Source organism: Bos indicus x Bos taurus, chromosome 27 (assembly GCF_003369695.1).
Source record: "Bos indicus x Bos taurus breed Angus x Brahman F1 hybrid chromosome 27, Bos_hybrid_MaternalHap_v2.0, whole genome shotgun sequence".
NCBI lineage: Eukaryota > Metazoa > Chordata > Mammalia > Artiodactyla > Bovidae > Bos > Bos indicus x Bos taurus.
The window spans coordinates 7583015-7603693 of NC_040102.1; the positions used below are offsets into that span (position 1 = coordinate 7583015).

At 39.5% G+C, this 20679-nt stretch overlaps 1 protein-coding gene across 8 annotated transcripts in view; it reads left to right on the forward strand.

The window, feature by feature from the left end:
* The first annotated feature begins 2813 nt into the window (after window positions 1–2813).
* WDR17 (WD repeat domain 17) overlaps window positions 2814–20679 on the forward strand; it is a 70063-nt gene continuing 52197 nt past the window's right edge. For 3 of the 8 annotated variants that reach the window (XM_027529891.1, XM_027529897.1, XM_027529894.1), the window contains exons 1-2: window positions 2849–2966; window positions 18277–18398. In XM_027529891.1, coding sequence (XP_027385692.1) covers window positions 18333–18398 — 66 coding nt within the window. In that variant the 5' untranslated portion in view covers window positions 2849–2966; window positions 18277–18332. Of the gene's footprint in view, window positions 2967–18276; window positions 18399–20679 lie in introns of all 8 variants that reach the window. The other 5 variants (XM_027529892.1, XM_027529896.1, XM_027529900.1 and 2 more) reach the window with 5 other exon arrangements.

Sequence of the window (20679 nt, forward strand, 5' to 3'; positions counted from 1 at the left end):
AAAATTTAAGTTAAGGAATTTCTTCATATTAATTTAGAATATTCACTAAAAACGCACTTGTCACATTAAATGGCCTTGAAAACCTTCCCAAAGCCAATACTCTCATAACATGTTTAGCCATTAAGACATACTGGCTGGAATCAATAGATTCCCTAAATTACTCTGCTAATTAAGACCCAATGATTGCCCTGAAACTGTCAGTCAGCCTGAATGACATTAAATATTTGTTGAATAAAAGAGTGAAAACCACGGTAAAAATATGTTTTCCTTCGAAATCAGGGTATACTATTTCTTTGGGTTCTGGATCTGTGATACCTATGATTGTTTAAACCTCTCTTTTAAGACTTACAAACAAAATCACAGGAAAGGGAGAAGAGTACTGAATAGGGTGTCTGGGATCATATCAGTTCTGCTACTATTAATAATATAGTTGTAGGATCTTGACAAATTCTAGAATTTTCCAGGCCCCAAGACCTTCATCTTTAAATTGTGAGTGCACAACCAGATAATTTCTCATGTCCCATTTGGTTTCTGATTTTTAACTGGAGAGCTGAAACAATTATGAACAAATTATTTAGATGTAAAAGATATTTTTATTCAACCAGTGGACCAAGCTAGCCATTGTGTCTTTTTTGACAACTTTTTCTCTTTGTTATTGTTGACACTGTAGCAAGCAAATATGTGTCATAAATGAAAATGACAGTCTGTTTTCCCAGAAATGTTTCTTTCCATCTCCCCTCTTTAGCATTCTTATTTTCACAGTCTTAATTCAAGCCATCAGTATCTTTTCCCTAATTTGTCACACTTTTCGTTTCTCTGCACCCTTGCTGCTGCTGCTAAGTCTCTTCAGTCGTGTCCAACTCTGTGCGACCCCAGAGACGGCAGCCCACCAGGCTCCCCTGTCCCCGGGATGCTCCAGGCAAGAACACTGGAGGGGGTTGCCATTGCCTTCTCCAATGCATGAAAGTGACAAGTGAAAGTGAAGTCCCTCAGTCCTCTCTGACCCAGGCTCCTCCGCCCATGGGATTTTCCAGGCAACAGTACTGGAGTGGGTTGCCATAGCCTTCTCCCTCTGTACCCTACATACCCTCATTTTGAAGGTAACTTTTCTCAAGGAAAAGCTCTGGTTTTAGAGGTTAAAGTCTAACCTAATTAGGGTGTTCAATGTCTTTTCAATTTGGTTTCCAATTTTCTCAGTTTAATCTTTTACCAATTTCTCTCTCCCCTCATATCTACCTTCATCTTCTCCAGAGAATGCAAACAAGCCAAAATTAGTTAAATCAATCACGCATTTACCCATCTTGTTTTTGACCATGCTGTTCCTGCTGCACAGTATGTTCAGTCCTTTTTCCAACAGGTAAAATCTATTTGGTTCTTAAATTCCTGTCTAAAATATCACTTATTGAAAGTTTCTCTGAAAACAATGACAAAAAACTTTCTCCTTCCCTCATCTGAAATTATCTCACAGAACTTTTACATAACCCTATTTTAGGAGTTAACACATCATATGTACTTAGGCATTGTCCTCTATTTTCTCTGGTAGAGTATGTGCTTATTTATTTATTTATCCATCCATCGAGCCAACATTTATTGAATGAAGGGAACAGACCTGTAAGAACTGATTCTAGCTTTTAAAAAGCTTGTCTATGTGGAGAGGTAACTTTTAAGCCAATTTTAATTTGCAAAATATAATGTTAAATGCCGTGGTAGGTAATAGACTATGCAGAATACTTTGGAAGAAAAAAGTCTATGGCATAAGAGGGTCAGGATTAAGTCTAGGGAATGAATGTCCCTGGTTAGTTGGTTGGTTGGAGTAAATCATTAATTTATTAACTATTCAGAGTCTGACATATAGTGAAAGCTCAATAAGTGTTATTAAACACACTTCATTCCGAGTATCTGAAGGCTTATTTTCTCCTGTGTGTTTGATAAAGGCCATTGGCAATGAAGAGATTTTAGAGCTATTAAGAAGGAAATGTGAATGACAGTACCATTTCCATTCAACCAGATTCCACCAGGAAAATGTCAGTTTGCACACTTTGAGGGGAGCTAAACTAATTACACACAAACCCACTAAGAGTGACAAATAGCTTTCATAGGGGTACTGCACAGAGCTTCTTGAGCCCAATCAGACAATAACGAAGTGCCCAATAGACAGTATTCTGTATTCACATTCCAGGTGATGGGTTCAACTCACAGCCTCTGAAGGAGGCTCAGCTCAAGGAAGCCCAGGCTCCTCAAGGAGGTGAGGTGACTTATTCACTGCATATCTGACTCATTTTCCTAGAAGAAGGATCCATATGTATTATGTGAAGACTCTATGTGTGTTAGGAGAAGGCAATGGCAACCCACTCGGGTACTCTTGACTGGAAAATCCCATGGATGGAGGAGCCTGGTGGGCTGCAATCTATGGGGTCGCTAAGAGTCGGACACGACTGAGGGACTTCATTTTCACTTTTCACTTTCATGCATTGGAGAAGAAAATGCAACCCACTCCAGTGTTCTTGCTTGGAGAATCCTAGGGACGGGGGAGCCTGGTGGGCTGCCGTCCATGGGGTCGCACAGAGTCGGACGCGACTGAAGCGACTTAGCAGCAGCAGCAGCAGCTATGTGTGTTAGGTGGTGAGAACGCCGGTGGCTCACTGCTTTTTCCCCCACTTTGAGCCTCACCACAAACTCCAGGAATCTAGTCTTCCGAGCAGACTCTGGGTTGCCAGGTAACCACCTCCGGGAGCCTGGTCTCCGAGCGCAGCAGCCCCCGCCGCGCCCCCTGCCCTCCAATCAGCGGTCGGCGTGCGGGTCACGTGAGGCCCGGCCCGCGGCGCCCGCCTCCCGGGCCCTCGGAGCCCGCGGCTCCCGAGAGGAGGGCGCGGCGGGGCGGGTCCGGGCGCCGCGCTCGCGCAGCTCCCGGGCGGGCTTCGGCACCTTGCACAGTCCGCCGCCTCCGTGGTCGCCTCCTCGGCCAGGTAAGCAGCGGCGGGCCGCCGGGCGAGGGGCCCGGGAGGGCGCGGGCTGCAGGGGAGCGGCCGTCGGACGGCGTGGTGTCGCGGGAGGGGCGCGGGGCCGTGCGCGAGTCCTTCGGGGCTTGGCGCGCGTTGATGCCCCGGGAGTTGGCGCCGCACACCTGGTGACTACGCGGTGCCGCGGCGACCAGCCGTGAATCCTCTGAACAGCCCTGGAGTGTCACCTACAACCCTGCCAAGGCTCGTTGTCTCGATGTCGTGTTTTAAGCTGGTTCGGTCTGTGTGCGTCTAGCTCTAGATTGGAACTCTTATTGCTGTGTCCGCGGGCACTTGTGTAAGGTCCCCTTTGAGGATGTCTTCATATACAGGTTGTACCAAGAAGTCTTTGAGTTGAAAGGAAATGTGTTCAAGAAAAATAGACAGCATTGAATGTCAGAGGCATAGGGTGTCTTAAGTAGATCATAAAATATAATCTTTCCTGTTTTTCAGAAATTAATTTCCAAATTTTTTTTTACTGTATTAAAAATATAGTTTATACATATATAAACTTTTTCTTTACTATATTAATTAAAAGCAATTGATTTGAATGAAGTTTAGTGATAACTTGGGTCATGTATCAAAAATAAATCACACATGTTTTCTAACTTTCATATACGCACATATGTATATATATTTATTTATTTAAAAGTCTCCAACTGTGGTTTAAAGAGAGAGATTACATTTCTAAGTCTGTCAGTGTCTGAGTCCTTTAGAAGTACCCTGCAGAAAAACTCGTCATTCTTTTAAAATAATTATTGTTGTACTTAAAACTTTTGTTATCTACTAGTCACATAATAATTTTATATATCAGAAAGACAGATTAATTTAATTTAGAAAATAATATTTTTAAATTCCTCTTCTTGGAGAAGGCAATGGCACCCCACTCCAGTACTCTTGCCTGGAAAATCCCATAGATGGAGGAGCGTGGAAGGCTGCAGTCCATGGGGTCTCTGAGGGTCGCACACAACTGAGCGACTTCATTTTCACTTTTCACTTTCATGCATTGGAGAAGGAAATGGCAACCCACTCCAGTGTTCTTGCCTGGAGAATCCTAGGGATGGGGGAGCCTGGTGGGCTGCCGTCTCTGGGGTTGCACAGAGTTGGTCACGACTGAAGCGACTTAGCAGCAGCAGCTCTCAGTAGATGGACTACTGGGGCTAAAGTGTTTTTGTTGTTTTCTATACTCTACCTTGAAACCCTTAGCCTGGGTAAGGATGAGCCACAGCAGTTTTTATATTACTCAGAAAAGAGTAGGAACAGTTTTATTTATTTATTTTTGTTTCTTTTTGCCCAAATAGATACTAGAAGTCCAACATGAGTGATGAGATTGTCACTGTTAGCAAAATATGCACAAATTCTCAAGACTACCTGATTTTACTTGCCTAAATGCTATAGTGAAGACTAAAATGAAATTCAGTTTCGAAAGATTCACTTTTTTTCCTGTATTCTAGAATTTATTTGAAGTCAGACCTAATAAACAAGAAAGGTAACAGTTGACCAGATTGCTGAATAATATGTTTACCCAGCCATTCATGGCAATGATGTGTATACAAACATTGCTACTACTTTATGCAGTTCCTGAATTATCTCTGCTTATATTTTGTATATCTAGTCCATTTAGCAGATTGACATATTAAAGAAAAGTCATGTATGTTGTTTCTAGTGTTTCTTCAGGAACAGAGATCTTAATGAGAATATTTTAATCCATGGAAATCATATTATGAGATCGAGAGGGATTTCTTAATAAATTACTAACTGAAATGTATATTAGACCAAGAGTGTCTTGCAGTTTTCAACATCCAAGACTATGTGATGTTCTGTGACAATCACATGGAGGTTATTCTCTCATTGTTGATGAGACTATTCCTTGGAGATTTATGAGCAAGAAGTTAGATATGGATACCTGGAGAGAATCTGATAAATTCCCCAAAGAATTTACTCTGCAGAGAAACAAACCCTAAAGGAAAACCTTTCTCTTCCTTGAGGTTACTTAAATGTTCAAGAAGAACTTGTAACTTCAGTTATAAAAATTGGTGGAAAAATACAATGATCAGCTTTGATCAATGCCATTGTATGGTGAAAGAAAAAAAAAATCCCTTCATGATTGACTTGAAAAATTTCAAAGATTCTTATGGTAAAACATGGGCTGTTGCATGAGGAGACAAGATTCAGGCTGTTGTTACTTGATCTCAGTAACCAGAGAGATAAAACTTGAAATAGGCTAGACTTTGTAAACAACAAAAAAAGGCAGCCTCAAGTTGGAGCCACAGGTGGCGCATGCATCTAGATGTCACGTTGTCAGCTACTTGAGTGAGATAATTTTTTTAGAAAATAATGATAAAAGTCTTGCTTTCTATTACTTTACATGTACTAACAACATTGATTTTAGTAGCCTAATTATCTCCTAAAGCACTGGAATTCTATATTCTAATTTAAGAAATATATATGTCACAGAAGGCAATGGCAACCCCCTCCAGTACTCTTGCCTGGAAAATCCCATGGACCATGGATGGAAGAGCCTGCTGCTGCTGCTAAGACACTTCAGTCGTGTCCGACTCTGTGCGACCCCATAGATGGCAGCCCACCAGGCTCCCCCGTCCCTGGGATTCTCCAGGCAAGAACACTGGAGTGGGTTGTCATTTCCTTCTCCAATGCATGAAAGTGAAAAGTGAAAGTGAAGCCCCTCAGTCGTGTCCGACTCTTAGCGACCCTGGTAGGCTGCAGTCCATGGGGTCGCTAAGAGTCGGACATGACTGAAGCGACTTAGCAGCAGCAGCAGCAGCAGAAACAGTAATACAAATCTTACACAATAAGATCATAGGAGATAATTCATCAGTGTTATTTGCTATTAAAGGGATAAATGATAATTGTCATGTTCAGAAAGGCTCTTATCAAAAGATGCAAGAAATATTTTTCCATGCTTTGATAAGGATGCTACAACATTCAGAATTTGGTTTCTAAATTTGAATGCCCAGACATGGATAACTTATAAAATAGGTCTTAAATAATTTTCCTTATGCCCAGGTTCTTGTTTTCTTCCAAACTGTTCAAGTTGTGAGCATGGGCCAGTATCCCATACAGACTCATTTGTAATTACATTTAATAAGTTCAGTTTCGTATCTCACACACACACAAAAAAACTTGCTTTCAAATTGGAAAGTAGAAAAGAGCTCTCATTATTGGGTACTCATGTTTGAAGTACTATTGGAAAAACTTCATTTTCCAGTATCATATCTCCACGTGGAGTCCTGAAAAATTGAATAGTTGGTTAAGAAGTTGTTGTTTAGTCGCTAAGTTGTGCCCGACTCTTTGCAAACCCATGGACTGTAGCCGGCCAGGCTCCTCTGTCTATGGGATTTTCCAGGCAAGAATACTGGAGTGGATTGTTATTTCCTTCTCTAAGGGATCTTCCCAACCCAGGGATCGAACCTGCATCTCTTGCATCTCCTACATTGGCGGGCAGATTCTTCACCACTGAGCCACCTGGAAAGCCCCTTAATGAGTAGACAATACTTAATTTTGACCTGTTAAGATAAAACATTTTGCATAAGTCTTAATGGAAGGAGTTATACAAATTTTATTTTTAAGGTAAACATGGAAGCAAGTTTAGAGGAGTCATTTCCAAATGTACGCTAGAAGCTTTCTTAGAGACCAAATTAGCACAACTATTTTGTAGATGAGGTCATTCAGCACATAAAAATTAAGTTGCTCAAAACTGGGGAAATTTTGAGGGGGAGCTGGTCTACCATCTCAGGCGCTAACACTCAGCACTGTGCTGCTTCCCAGAGGCGTAAAAATATGTCACCAACTTCATTTTCTCCTTTATTTTATTTCAAGTATTCCAAAAGTTTGATGAAGATTTAGATCATTTTTTTACCTTTAAATGATTATTGTACATAATGAACAAATTACATGTGTTAGGTCTCCTCATATAGAAAGTTTGCTTACAAAGTTAGAAAGGGTTTTCCCCTATCTGTAGAATTTTTTGATTTAATCATTAATATGATTTAAGTTTTCCTGCAAAGTCTTCTGTGACTGGGGAGGGGTCCAGTTGTCTTATAAATTCCTTATCCTAATGTACCCCAGTGAGATTTGAGTGTACATAGCTATCACATCTACCTACAATTGAATGACAGAAATAAGCGTCTGGAAGTTATATCTGCAGCCTGGATTATGTTTATCATTGGGTGAGATTTTGAAGTTGGATGCATTTATTTTCTAGACTTTCTGCCCCTTTGGTATCAAGAGGCCAGCTAGAATTGTGATACTGGGCATGTACTTTAGACCAGCAGCGGCGGCATCTCCTGGGAACATGTCAGAAATGCACATTTCCAGGCTGTGGCCCTACTAAGTCAAATATCTTGCAGAGCCCCTGGAATCAGTGTTCGCAGGAGTCTTAAGTGATTCTCATGCAAGGTAGCACTTGAGAAGTATCATAGAAGGTACATCGTGCCCTTGGACCTGACCTCCTCTGGGGCTGGTAGTGTTCACAGTGACTCCACTGTTAGAACTTTCCTTGAACTACTAAGTAAATGAACTCATTCCTGAAAATACAGTTGTGCATATGTTTCATAAACATCTATTTTTCAGTAGTAGCTTTTGGAACATAATATCTCACTTTCATCATTAATGACATCGGTTTATCTTTGTGGGAATTTTGTGTCGGCTAAGAGTATAGTTTTTGACAGGTGGCCTGTTGACTGGATTAGCAGCCTGTCTCATGTACGTATCAGCCCTGCCTGAGCTGATACAACTCTTCACTTCTTAAATGTTAGGATTTATTGCTGGCCTCCTATCAGTGTAAGGATGCATATATTAAAAATACAATTTTGGATTTGGTGACTATGTGTGAGCGATTTCTTTTCATTTTAAAGCTTGAAAGCTTTTAATCTGTTTGATTTCCTTTGATGGTTTTTCTCAATACATGCCAAAAATAAATTTTAATACCTTGGACCAGAACATAAAAATGTCAGTGTAACTGACTGTTTCAGCCAAATAAGTACCCTGATTTTCACAGACAGATAAGCGTAAAGGCCCACCCTACTTTAAAATCTCATATGCAAAATCCAGGTTGCAAAGCAGATTATCTAGAAGGGGGACAGGAATCCTCGGGTTTACAAGACAATTCCTACCATAGCCTCTCAGATCTTCCTTCATGAGGAATGAGCGTGTTTATAAAAATACTTATTTTTGCCATACCCTATTTCCCGGTAGTGCAGTGGTAAAGATCTGCCTGCCAGTGCAGAAGATGTAGGAGATGCGGGTTCAATCCCTGGGCTGGGAAGATCCCCTGGAGAAGGAAGTAGCAACCTGCACTATTACTCTTGGCTGAAGAATTCCATGGACAGAGGAGCCTGGCAGGCTACAGTCAGTGGGGTTGCAAAGACTTAGCACACACACACATTACAAAAATAATCCTGTTATCTTTTTGTAATGAGTATTTACATGTTTACTTTCATAATGTCTCTTTCAGTGAAATATTTACCTCTTCTTGGTTTATGAGTGAAAATATATTATTTCACTCCTCTATTTCTCTTTGGCTGAACTTCTCAAAATGGTTAATTGAAGGTATATAAGTGACCCTTGTTCAAGAAAAGTGGATTACGCCTTTGATCAAGTTAAAACTCATTTCTTCATTGCAGCTCAAGAAATTCTGTAATGCCTGAAGCAACCTAGAAAGTCTAATTGCATTCATAATCATTCACTTTGGTGGTTAAATATAGGAAAATATAAAAATATATATCTAAACGGTAGACTAAGTATGTAGATGGATGATGAAGTAACTGCATTCATGTTGCCACATCTCTGAATCAGTGTCTTGATCTTCTTGGTCTTAAATGTAATTCTGTGTTTGGCCGATCAAATGGGAATTCATAGTGGTGTACGTGGTCATTCTGTGAGTCCAAACTACAACAACCATAATGGCCTTGTTCTTTTCTATTTGCCATCTAATCCAGGATTTTAACGTAGGTTAATACTGTACTTGTGACCTATTTTATCATCTAAGCTTTTAAGAACATCAGGATTCGACATATGTTGGCAATGCTCAGATATAATGTGCTTGCCCTGCCAAGCACATGAAAGGTAAGTTTAGGAATGATTGAAATTGAAGAGATTACTCTTGGTCAGTAGAAGATAGCGGAGGCAATTTATCTGCTAAATATCTTTACTGTTGTTGAACTGAGCAAGTAGTTCTCATGCTGTACTGTGGTATATACGTTATCTGAGAATGATGCTAAAAAAGCAGGTTTCCAGACTCCATCCTAAGAGTCTGATCTACTAGCTTTAGAGTGTGATCCAGGAACCTGCATTTTTGCAAGTTTCTCAGTTAATTGTGATGCAAGAGACCTGAGAACCACACTCTGAGTTGCACCAATTTAGAGATCTTTAAAATTTATGTTTATCCTTGATAATCTGTGGGTGTACCTATCAGTGCTAATAGTGGTCATTTAGAATTAGGTATACTAGACAGAGGAAGATCTCAAGTTGGTGGGCTAATGGCTGCTTGGAAAAAAAGAAACCTTCCAGTTTGGTTTTTTTTTTTTTTTTTTACAATTTCCAAATGTTTTCTAATGAGCACAGATTGACTATCTGTGCTCATTAGAATTTTTTGCGTAACTCTGAGCATACAGTGTATTTAGATTTTAAAAACTAATTTTTACATGTTTTTAGGGCTTTTATATTAATACAGGCAATAGATTTCTATTTAAAAAATTACAAAATTCTGAAGAGGACAAAGAGGAGTTCAAGAAAACTACCTTGCATTTCTGCATTGTGGTATATCTGTGACCCTGACTTTTGAATTCATATTGTTACATATTTTGCTTGACTATTTGGACTCTTTCTCAAGCCTGCCAGGAACGCTCTTGTCCCAAAGTCTTTGCTTTTGCTGCTTTCCCAGCAGAGACTTTCATATTCTGTCTTCTCTTTTCTAGATCTTGTTCAGCATTACTGCTGTGGGGCCTCCTTGCACCGACTTTTAGAAGTTTATGGTGTCAGCTCATCTCCAGAACCTGTCTTGCTCTTACCCTGTGTTCTTTTTCTCCAAGCCACAAACTACCTTGTAATAGTCACCGTTTACTTATTTGTTTTGCTCATTCTGATTTCTTCCTTAAGAATATAAACTATGGAAGGGCAGGATTCATACCTGTTTTGCAGGGTGCTCTTTTTCTGTGCCTGCCTGGCACCTACTTGGTGCTCAGTACATATTTCTGGAATGAGTGGATGGGTTGAAAAATGATTATTAAAATTTTAGGAAATGTAAATAAGTCCAAGGACTAATACGTTCCCTACTATTCAGTTCAGTCACTCAGTCATGTCTGACTCTTTGCAACCCCATGAACTGCAGCATGTCAGGCCTCCGTGTCCATCACCAACTCCCAGAGTCCACCCAAACCCATGTCCATTGAGTCAGTGATGCCATCTAGCCATCTCATCCTCTGTCCTCCCCTTCTCTTCCTGCCCTCAATCTTTCCCAGCATCAGGGTCTTTTCAGATGAGTCAGCGCCTCCCATCAGGTAGCCAAAGTATTGGAGTTTCAGCTTCAGCATCAGTACTTCCAATGAATATTCAGGACTGATCTCCTTTAGGATGGACTGTTTGGATCTCTTTGCAGTCCAAGGGACTCTCGAGACTCTTCTCCAACAACCACAGTTCAAAAGCATCAATTCTTCAGTGCTCAGCTTTCTTTATAGTCCAACTCTGACATCCATACATGACCACAGGAAAAACCATAGCCTTGACTAGACAGACCTTTGTCAGCAAAGTAATGTCTCTGCTTTTTAATATGCTGTCTAGGTTGGTCATAACTCTCCTTCCAAGGAGTGTCTTAATTTCATGGCTGCAATCACCATCTGCAGTGATTTTGGAGCCCAGAAAAAAAGAGTCAGCCACTGTTTCCCTGTCTATTTGCCATGAAGTGATGGGACCAGATGCCATGATCTTAGTTTCTGAATGTTGAGCTTTAAGCCAACTTTTTCCCTCTCTTCTTTCACTTTCATCAAGAGGCTTTTTAGTTCCTCTTCACTTTCTGCCATAAGGGTGGTGTCATCTGCATATCTGAGGTTATTGATATTTCTCCCGGCAATCTTGATTCCAGCTTGTGCTTCCTCCAGCCCAGCGTTTCTCATGATGTACTCTGCATATTCCTACTATTAAATAGCCAGTTATTAACCTTATGATGTGTGTTCTTTTATTTTTATTGTGAATGTAAGTATATAGATTTATAAGTACATGTAGATACGAATTATATGTATACATTTTCCAGCCAAAATTGCTTAATTGCCATTCATTAAAATTCATTAGGAAATATATGTTATTTTCTACAAGAGAACAGTCAGATAAATCCAGAAGATAAGGTATTTTGTAGGACAGCTAACAGATGCTCTTCAGCAAGTTCACATCATGATAATAAGCACTGTTCTGGATGAACAGACCTTAACTTAATAGCAAGATTGAATGTGTGGACCCGTATTGGATTCTGATTTCAACAAAGCAGTTGTATAGAGGGCATCTGGTGGGTAGTTGGGGGTAAAGATGGTCGATGGACTGGTTATTGGAAGTTGCTGTGTGTGTAGCTCTCCCAGTGCAGTAAGCTTGTTGGAATAGTTGTGTGTGTGTGTGTGTGTGTTTTCTCTTTTCTGTTTCTTGTTCATCTAGCATTAGTGCCTAGCCATTATATTTATGCACTAAATATTTTCTGAAATGAATGGAATAAAGTGATGCATCAGATATACCTGGATAAATACATTTTTCACTAAATAATGAGGTGGTGGTTTAGTCACTAAGTTGTGTCCGACTCTTGCGACCCCATGGACTATAACCTGCCAAGCTCCTCTATCCATGGGAGTTTCCAGGCAGGAATACTGGAGTGGTTTGCCATTTCCTTTTCCAAAATAATGAGGTAGGTGCATACGCAAATAATGTGTTGGGTGAGGCAGAATAGGAATAATTTAATATTCTCTGCTCTGTAGATAATAATGACTGAGTTTTAGTAATAGTGTCTGCCTGTAGGGGTGAAAACATGATAGCTAATTATATAAGACAAGGAATTATAAAGGTTATAACTAATGGACATTATTGACTAATTTAACTAGTTCTGCTTTCTAAAATACGACTTGAAATTATGTACTCTAAAAGCCTGCCTGAGGTTTGGTTGCATGTAACAGAAATGTAAAATAATAATGGCTCAAACAAACAATTAAATGAACAAGGTTGGAGGGTAGGAAGTCCAGCAATTTTCCAGGGATCTGGCTTCTTCACCTCCCTTTTTAACCATCTTTTAGGTCCACTCTGCACCCTTATAATCCTCTCTGCCCTCAGCCTCCATCTCCACGTTCCAGGCAAGAGGTAGAGTGTGAGCTGAAAGGATGGGCAGCCTTTGCTAATGTAAAGAAAAAATAAGTCCTAGTGTTTTTTGTTTTCAAGTATTTATGCAAATATAATGTTCACTAATACACTTTCTTCTTTATTTTTTCTTTAGTATTGGAGTATAGCCAATTAACCATATTGGGATAGTTTCAGGTGATCACAGAAGGGACTCAGCCATACATGTTCATGTATGCATTCTCCCCAAACTCCTCTCACATCCGGGCTGCCCCATAACATTGAGCAGAGTTCCCTGTGCTGTACAGTTGCTCCTTGTTGGTTATCCATTTTAAATATAGCAGTGAATACACTTTCTTGCTAAGATTATTTTCTCTAATACTAGATACATCTGCGTTTTACCACATGTTTTTCAGGGGACATTTAGAATTCATTGACTTTAGGTCTTATGAAATAGCAAAAACAAAGGTGATTTTTATACAAGGAAATGTACCACTGGCTAAAAATACAGATATTTTGAAGAGTTTATTATACTCTTTCTGCTGCATTCACTTTCATTAAAAAAAAATCACTTTCATTAAAAAAAGAGCTCTAAAATGTTTTTCTTTGAATTTGTTGTGTGTAGGTATTTTAGAAATACAGTACATTTAAGAAACTAGTCAAAATAGATTTTCTTAGAAAATCAAGTAACAGTTAACTTGGAACTCCATTACACAGTTTTAAAACTAAACATGTGCTGGATATTTTAGACTTATTAAATTACCCTAGTGCTAGTCATTTTTTATTTTTAGACTAGGTCAGTTTGGAAATTCGATTTAGGAATTTTGGTTAAATTTTCAGGAGATGAAGATTCAATAATGCATTAAAAAGAATTTATTGACTATGATGACTGTGATACATAACATGATCTCTAGATTAAATCTGAGAGAATCTTTACAATATTAAATCTTCTAATCCATTAACATCTTATACCTCTATGCCTTTGTTTTAAGATTTTTACATTTAACTTATGAGAGTGATACCTCCGTAATTTCCTTTCTTATAAAGTCTTCAGGTTTTTGTCAGGATATAAAGAATTAATGTGATTCCTTTTTCTTATACTCTTAACAAATTTGTGTAAAATTTATTCTCTAAATATTTGTAAAAATTCACCAGTGAAATCACCTGGACCTGAGAGATTGTCTGTGGGAAAGTTTTAAATTTAGACTCATATTTAAATTCAGTCTATTTAGGTTTTCATTCTTTCATCAACTTTGGTAACTTTATTTATCTAGGTTATCTTGAAACTATATTGTGATTATTTTTAAGATTTTTTTGTTGTTGTTCTTACACATTAAAAGCATCATGTGACCCAAGCTAAAGAGACAAATATTAGATAGTCCTTTTGTTACTAGTGATTAGAGTCATGGATAACTGAAGGCTGTTGTCAGCCATATTGATTTGTTGTTGTTCAAGGGTGACCTTTCAAATTGGTCTTCATTTCAGTTCATTTCAGTCACTCAGTAGTGTCTGACCCATGTGACCCCATGACCACAGCCCGCCAGGCCTCCCTGTCCATCACCAACTCCTGGAGTCTACCCACACCCATGTCCATTGAGTCGGTGATGCCATCCAGCCATCTCATCCTCTGTCGTCCCTTTCTCCTCCTGCCCTCAATCTTGCCCAGCATCAGGGTCTTTTCACATGAGTCAGCTCTTCCCATCAGGTGGCCAAAGTATTGGAGTTTCAGCTTCAACATCAATCCTTCCAATGAACACCCAGGACTAATCCTTTAGAATGGCCTGGTTGGATCTCCTTGCAGTCCAGGGGACTCTCAAGAGTCTTCTCCAACAACACAGTTCAAAAGCATCAATTCTTCAGTGCTCAGCTTTCTTCACAGTCTAACTCTCACATCCATACATGACTACTGGAAAAACTATAGCCTTGACTAGACGGACTTTTCAAAGAAGGCAGTGGCACCCCACTCCAGTACTCTTGCCTGGAAAATCCCATGGATAGAGGAGCCTGGTGGGCTGCAGTCCATGGGGTCGCTAAGAGTCAGATACGACTGAGCAACTTCACTTTCACTTTTCACTTTCATGCATTGGAGAAGGAAATGGCAACCCACTCCGGTGTTCTTGCCTGGAGAATCCCAGGGACAGGGGAGCCTGGTGGGCTGCCATCTATGGGGTCGCACAGAGTCGGACATGACTGAAGCGACTTAGCAGCAGCAGCAGCAGCAGCAGCAGATGGACTTTTGTTGACAAAGTAATGTCTCTGCTTTTTAATATGCTGTCTAGGTTGGTCATAACTTTCCTTCCAAGGAGTAAGTGTCTTTTAATTTCATGGCTGCAATCACCTTCTGCAGTGATTTTGGAGCCCAGAAAAATTAAAGTCAGCCACTGTTTCCACTGTTTCCCCGTCTATTTGCCAAGAAGTGATGGGACTGGATGCCATGATCTTAGTTTTCTAAATGTTGAGCTTTAAGCCAACTTTTTCACTCTACTCTTTCACTTTCATTAAGAGGCTCTTTAGTTCTTCACTTTCTGCCATAAGGGTGGTGTCATCTGCATATCTGAGGTTATTGATATTTCTCCAGGAAATCTTGATTCCAGCTTGTGCTTCCTCCAGCCCAGCGTTTCTCATGATGTACTCTGCATAGAAGTTAAATAAGCAGGGTGACAACATACAGCCTTGATGTACTCTTTTTCCTATTTGTAACCAGTATATTGTTCATGTCCAGTTCTAACGGTTGCTTCCTGACCTGCATATAGGTTTCTCAAGAGGCAGGTCAGGTGGTCTGGTATTCCCATCTCTTTTAGAATTTTCCACAGTTTATTGTGATCCACACAGTCAAAGGCTTTGGCATAATCAATAAAGCAGAAATAGATGTTTTTCTGGAACTCTCTTGCTTTTTCAATGATGCAGCAGATGTTGGCAATTTGACCTCTGGTCCCTCTGCCTTTTCTAAAACCAGCTTGAACATCTGGAAGTTCGCAGTTAATGTATTGTTGAAACCTGGCTTGGAGAATTTTGAGCATTACTTTACTAGCGTGTGAGATGAGTGCAATTGTATGGTAGTTTGAGCATTCTTTGGCATTGCCTTTCTTTGGGATTGGAATGAAAACTGACCTTTTCCAGTCCTGTGGCCACTGCTGAGTTTTCCAAATTTGCTGGCATATTGAGTGCAGCACTTTCACAGCATCATCTTTTAGGATTTGAAAGAGCTCAACTGGCATTCCATCACCTCCACTAGTAGTGGTGCTTCCTAAGGCCCTCTTGACTTCACACTCCAGGATGTCTGGCTCTAGGTGAGTGTGAGTGATCACACCATCGTGATTATCTGGGTCGTGAAGATCTTTTTTGTACAGTTCTGCCACCTCTTCTTAATATCTTCTGCTTCTGTTAGGTCCATAGCATTTCTGTCCTTTATTGAGCCCATCTTTGCATGAAATGTTCCCTTGGTATCTCGAATTTTCTTGAAGAGAACTCTAGTCTTTTCCATTCTATTTTTTTCCTCTATTTCTTTGCATTGATCACTGAGGAAGGCTTTCTTATCTCTCCTTGCTATTCTTTGGAACTCTGCATTCAAATGGGTATATATTTCCTTTTCTCCTTTGCTTTTCGCTTCTCTTCTTTTCACAGCTTCTTAGGGTGTAGCTATTTAATATCTTGGAAAGTCTGGTCAACGCATGAAATGCTGGGATGGGAGCTGTGTCTCTACAGATCTCTAAGCATTTAGGAGCCGGCTGGGAGAGATTGCTCAGGGAACACTCCTGTGGAATAGTGGGAATTAAGGACTGAGAGGATCTATTATGGGCGTGGCATTAACAGGCATCCACTGTGAACCAGTCATGGCCAGGTCATCAGACTCTGTTGATTTTCCTGTGGACCCAAATCCACGTCGTTAATCTAGCCCATCTCATTCCCCCACCCCTTGTTTAGTAGACTCTGGTCTTCACGTATTTCCTGTTTTGAGATTATTCCTGTCACAGCCTTCCTCACCTGCTTGTCCCTGATATTGCTTCTAAAACTACTTGTGAGTTAAAGAAATATTAGTGCATGTTTCTGAGAGAGACTTAACACATTATGAAATATAATGACTGGGGCCCATAATGGGGCAGAAAACTCCAGGGGGAAATAAAAAGGTAAATGAAAATGTCCGAGTGATGGTAGAAAATATAGCCTAGTTATACAATACCTATCTACTTGTGGACAGATTCATTTCAGTTTATTTTCCCCTCTTAGTTTTGTTAGTCCTAGAAAGCACTGCTGTGGATTTTTAGTGTATAATTTCTCTTTATTTAGATTATATACCTGACAGCAGAAATGTGCACTTGACTGTTGTGTAGCCGCAAATTTGTACATTAGCATAATGAGCATAAAAGAAACACCGTGAGCATCCTAGGTATTCCCCCTCGTGGCTCCTATCCGTCATGACTTCCTTTTCCCTGAAGAAAACTCTCCATAACTTCTAACAGCGTAGATTCGCTTTGTTTGTTTTTAAACTTTTATAAACAGAATCCTGTGATATTTATGTGTGACTTTCAGGCCAGTTACATTATGTGCTTCATTCATTTCATTGTGTGTAGTTCTTTTTAATTACTGTGTAGCACCCCTGTGTGTGATTATCCCATGATTTTTAATCTCCATGACTGGGGGGAATCTGGTTTTTAAGAGAGGACTGTGTGTCTCCCTGACTTCATCCCTCCTCCGAGGCAGCCAGACTCCGCTTGGCACCTGCGGTGGGTGCTGAGTAAGAGAACGCTTTTGCTCCTCTCCGATGAGGAGTCTGGGTTTGTCTTGGTTCGGGATGGGAGCCTGTGGCAGTTTCCTGCTCCCCGCCTCAGGCGGGGCAGGGCTGGCAGCTTTTGCTTCTTCCTTCTCCCTGTTCTGGGGTTTGGGGAGGGGGCGTCTGTCCCTCCCCAGAGGCACGTGAAGTTTGCGTTTACTCCCTCCTCATCATCCCTGGGGGTAAGGGCACGTGTCTCCTCTCTGAAGGATTCCTAGCTGAAGGGTTGTGCTTCATTTGAGAGGAGGCTTCAGAGACCTAGGCTGAGTTCCATGCCTGTCAGCTCCCTGCGGCCCAGCGCTTCCTACGTGCCCTGCCTGCTCGGGACAGTGTCTGACTTGCCCCCCTCTTTCTCCTGAGCACCCCATTGAGGCCTGAGGCGATCTTCCAGGTGAGGGCAGCTCAGCTGGAACGTCAGGGACCTCCGGTTTTTCTAAATTGATTTTCTAGTTGACATCAGCCTTGAAGACTTGAACGTCACAATGTTACCCGATTCCTTCCTATCCGCTTTGGTGGCTTCACCTCCCTTGCCCACACCTTGTCACAGGTGAAGCCGTTAGACTGTCTGGTTTCTCCAGTGGCTGGGCTCCTCACTCTTTGGCATTCCCTTGTTTGCTTTGCACTCTGTTAGGTGATGTGCTTAACTTTTTGATGCGCTTAGGTGATTGGCAGTCAGCTGACTGGCTTTCCTCTCAACGGTGCCAGCAGGTGGAAGTACAGGATCGGCTTGTCACTGTACCGCTTTTCACCTGAGGGCTTTAATCCAGTTTTATATCCAACTCCTGATGTTAAGAATGGAACACATTTTCTGTTTCTTGTTGTTTTGTGTTTTCTTCTGGATTCCTTACTTTTTAACTTCATTACTTTTAGAAATAGTTTACCTATTTCTTGCAAAAGTTAAATCCAAGATGTTTTTTAGACTGAAAACTGAAAGCCTAACTAAAATATTTGATATAGCATTCGCTAGTACTATACGACATAATTATTATTTATTTCTCATTTGACTATAGGTTTGCATGTTCTGGTTTAGCATTGTTTTTACAGATACTGTTATTTCTAAATTATTAAAGCTGTTGCAGCTGAAATGTGTTTGTACTTCTAGCTTCTTATGCTGAGCAACATTTCATGAGACAGAGTTTGGTAAACCCGTTTGGTTGAAACGCATTGTTGTTACTTTAGGTGCTGACTGTTCTGATGCTGGTTTCCAATTGCCTTGATTAAAGTAGAAACATTCTATGGCTTGGATGACTTACATTTCACATTGGTTTGAGCAAGATGATTGGTATGAAGGACTGCAAAGAGTAAGATACATTTATGTTGTATTTATAATTTTTTCTGTGATTTTTTTTTTTGCTTTACTTCACATGCAGCTGTATTTCTATGTCATTTATATTGTGGACATTTCTGCAGTGCAGTATTCTGAGGATAAATAAGATACTTATTTGATAGATTGAACAGTAGAGGTAAGAACATAATACATAAGGATAGTCATCATTATATATTGAAGAAAAGTGTTTTTTTCTATCCTGTTTTCAGATGAATTCTTAATGTTTGCAGATTGTCTTTAGGCTTTTAAGATAAAATAAAATTCTTTCTAATGAGATTAATGGATGAAAATAGAAATAATTTCAAGAAAGTCTGTTTACTTAAGGAAAAACATTTCATGATAGAAATGTGCTCATACCATGTATTATAATAATATTGTAAAAGAAAATGAAAAAAATGTTCTGAAGAAGAGTGCCATGTTCCATTTGATAAATTTTTAGGCAATTAATTATGTTTCAAAAGGATTTGCATTGTTACTATGGCAACTTTTGCATAGCATAGCTATTCTGGTCTATTATTGCAACGGCAGAAAACTGCCATTTTATTAGATACCTTATCAACATGGATTTAGTTTAGAATAGCATAAGATTTCTCTTTGATTATGTTCGCCTTTTAAATGAAAGATTTTTTGATTGTTTAAATGAAGGCAATTTGTGGATTTTACTTTTCATTCATGAGTGGAACAAGAGACAGAATATCCTCATGTAGTTTTACCAGCTTTTCCCCACCGTGGTTTGTGAGCAGTGTTAGCGCTCATTCATGTCCGACTCTTTTGCGACCTTATGGATTGTAGCCCGCCAGGCTCCTCTGTGCATGGAATTCTCCAGGCAAGAATACTGGAGTGGGTTGCCATTTACTTCTCCAGTGGTTTGAGGACATGTATTACTAAAGATACGCAGTACTGAACGTTCCTTTCTCCTTCCCACTTCAGGGTGCTATCCTAATCACATCAATCAAAGATATTTTCTCAGTACTTTACGTCTTTTAGTTTATCTTTTTAATTATAAATCCTCAGCAGTTTAAGCCTCTTGGGTTTTTTTGTTGCAAATTTCTTTTTCAGCTGTGAAACAAGCTGGCAAACATCTCTGCAGCCAATAAATATCTAACTCTGGAGAATAATCCTCGTGTTGTGGATTCTAAAGCATTCTTCATAAGGGAGGCTGAGAGTCAGTGGGTAGCTTACTATCCTGAATTCCGGCCTTACCCATAAATGATAGAAATGTTCAGCGTATGAGTTTAATAGCAGTATTTGAAGTTGCACTGGACACACGCACATACCCACCCATCCAGACACGCACACACAGAGACGTGTACACAGACTATGACTCTAGCATCTTTTTTTGTGTTGTGTATTTTAAATGTAATAACAGTGCATGTTGGATGTTCAGACAGAAGATTCTTTTTCAGGTGTAGACTGTATATTCCTCTGTGGAAAAGAAAGGGGATGATAGTCTAATTGTGGGGGTCGAGGGGAGTGGCTGATTTAAAACAAAAATTTTTTGTTTATTAAAATTATGTGTTCCTTTATAGTGATTTTAAGACAGCTCATGGAGATTTTGTGAAGATTCAAAGTCTTTCTCTCCACCATAACTCCAGTCTGCCCTTTAATACACTGTTGGCCTTTATTAGTGAATTATTGTTCTGAGACATGTTAAAAGAATAACCTGGTCTCATACGTAGATGTAGTTCAACCCTAAAATTGCCATATCCTTTTCATGAGTTTGAGCTTTGGGACAAGTTTTAATCTGTTCTTATACAGACTTAGATGACAATGAAACATCTTATTATAAATAATGAAAATTGAAACATGATTATTTAATTTCTTCTAAAATTCCACTGTATAATTTTTCAGATTTATGTATGTGCATATATACTCTATATAATCAGCATTCAGCATGCCATATTTTTCCATAGTTGTTTTTTAATGTTTACTGGAAAAGATAAGTTGGCTTTTAAGAAAAAAATTATAATTTAGAAATGTGTTTGAAAAATCACATACAAATATGAGTTTTATCTTAAGATCACTAAATTGGCCTTTATACTTTGATATAAAATATCAAAGATACTTATGTATTTGACATAAAATATAGCATTTTGATAGGAAATATATTTGATATAAATATATGTTTGATATCAAATATAGAAATATATGACTATATATACATCAAAATATATATGACAAAATATAATATATTTGATGTCAATATATATTTAATGTCAAATGTATATATTTTATATAAATAAATTCCATATAAG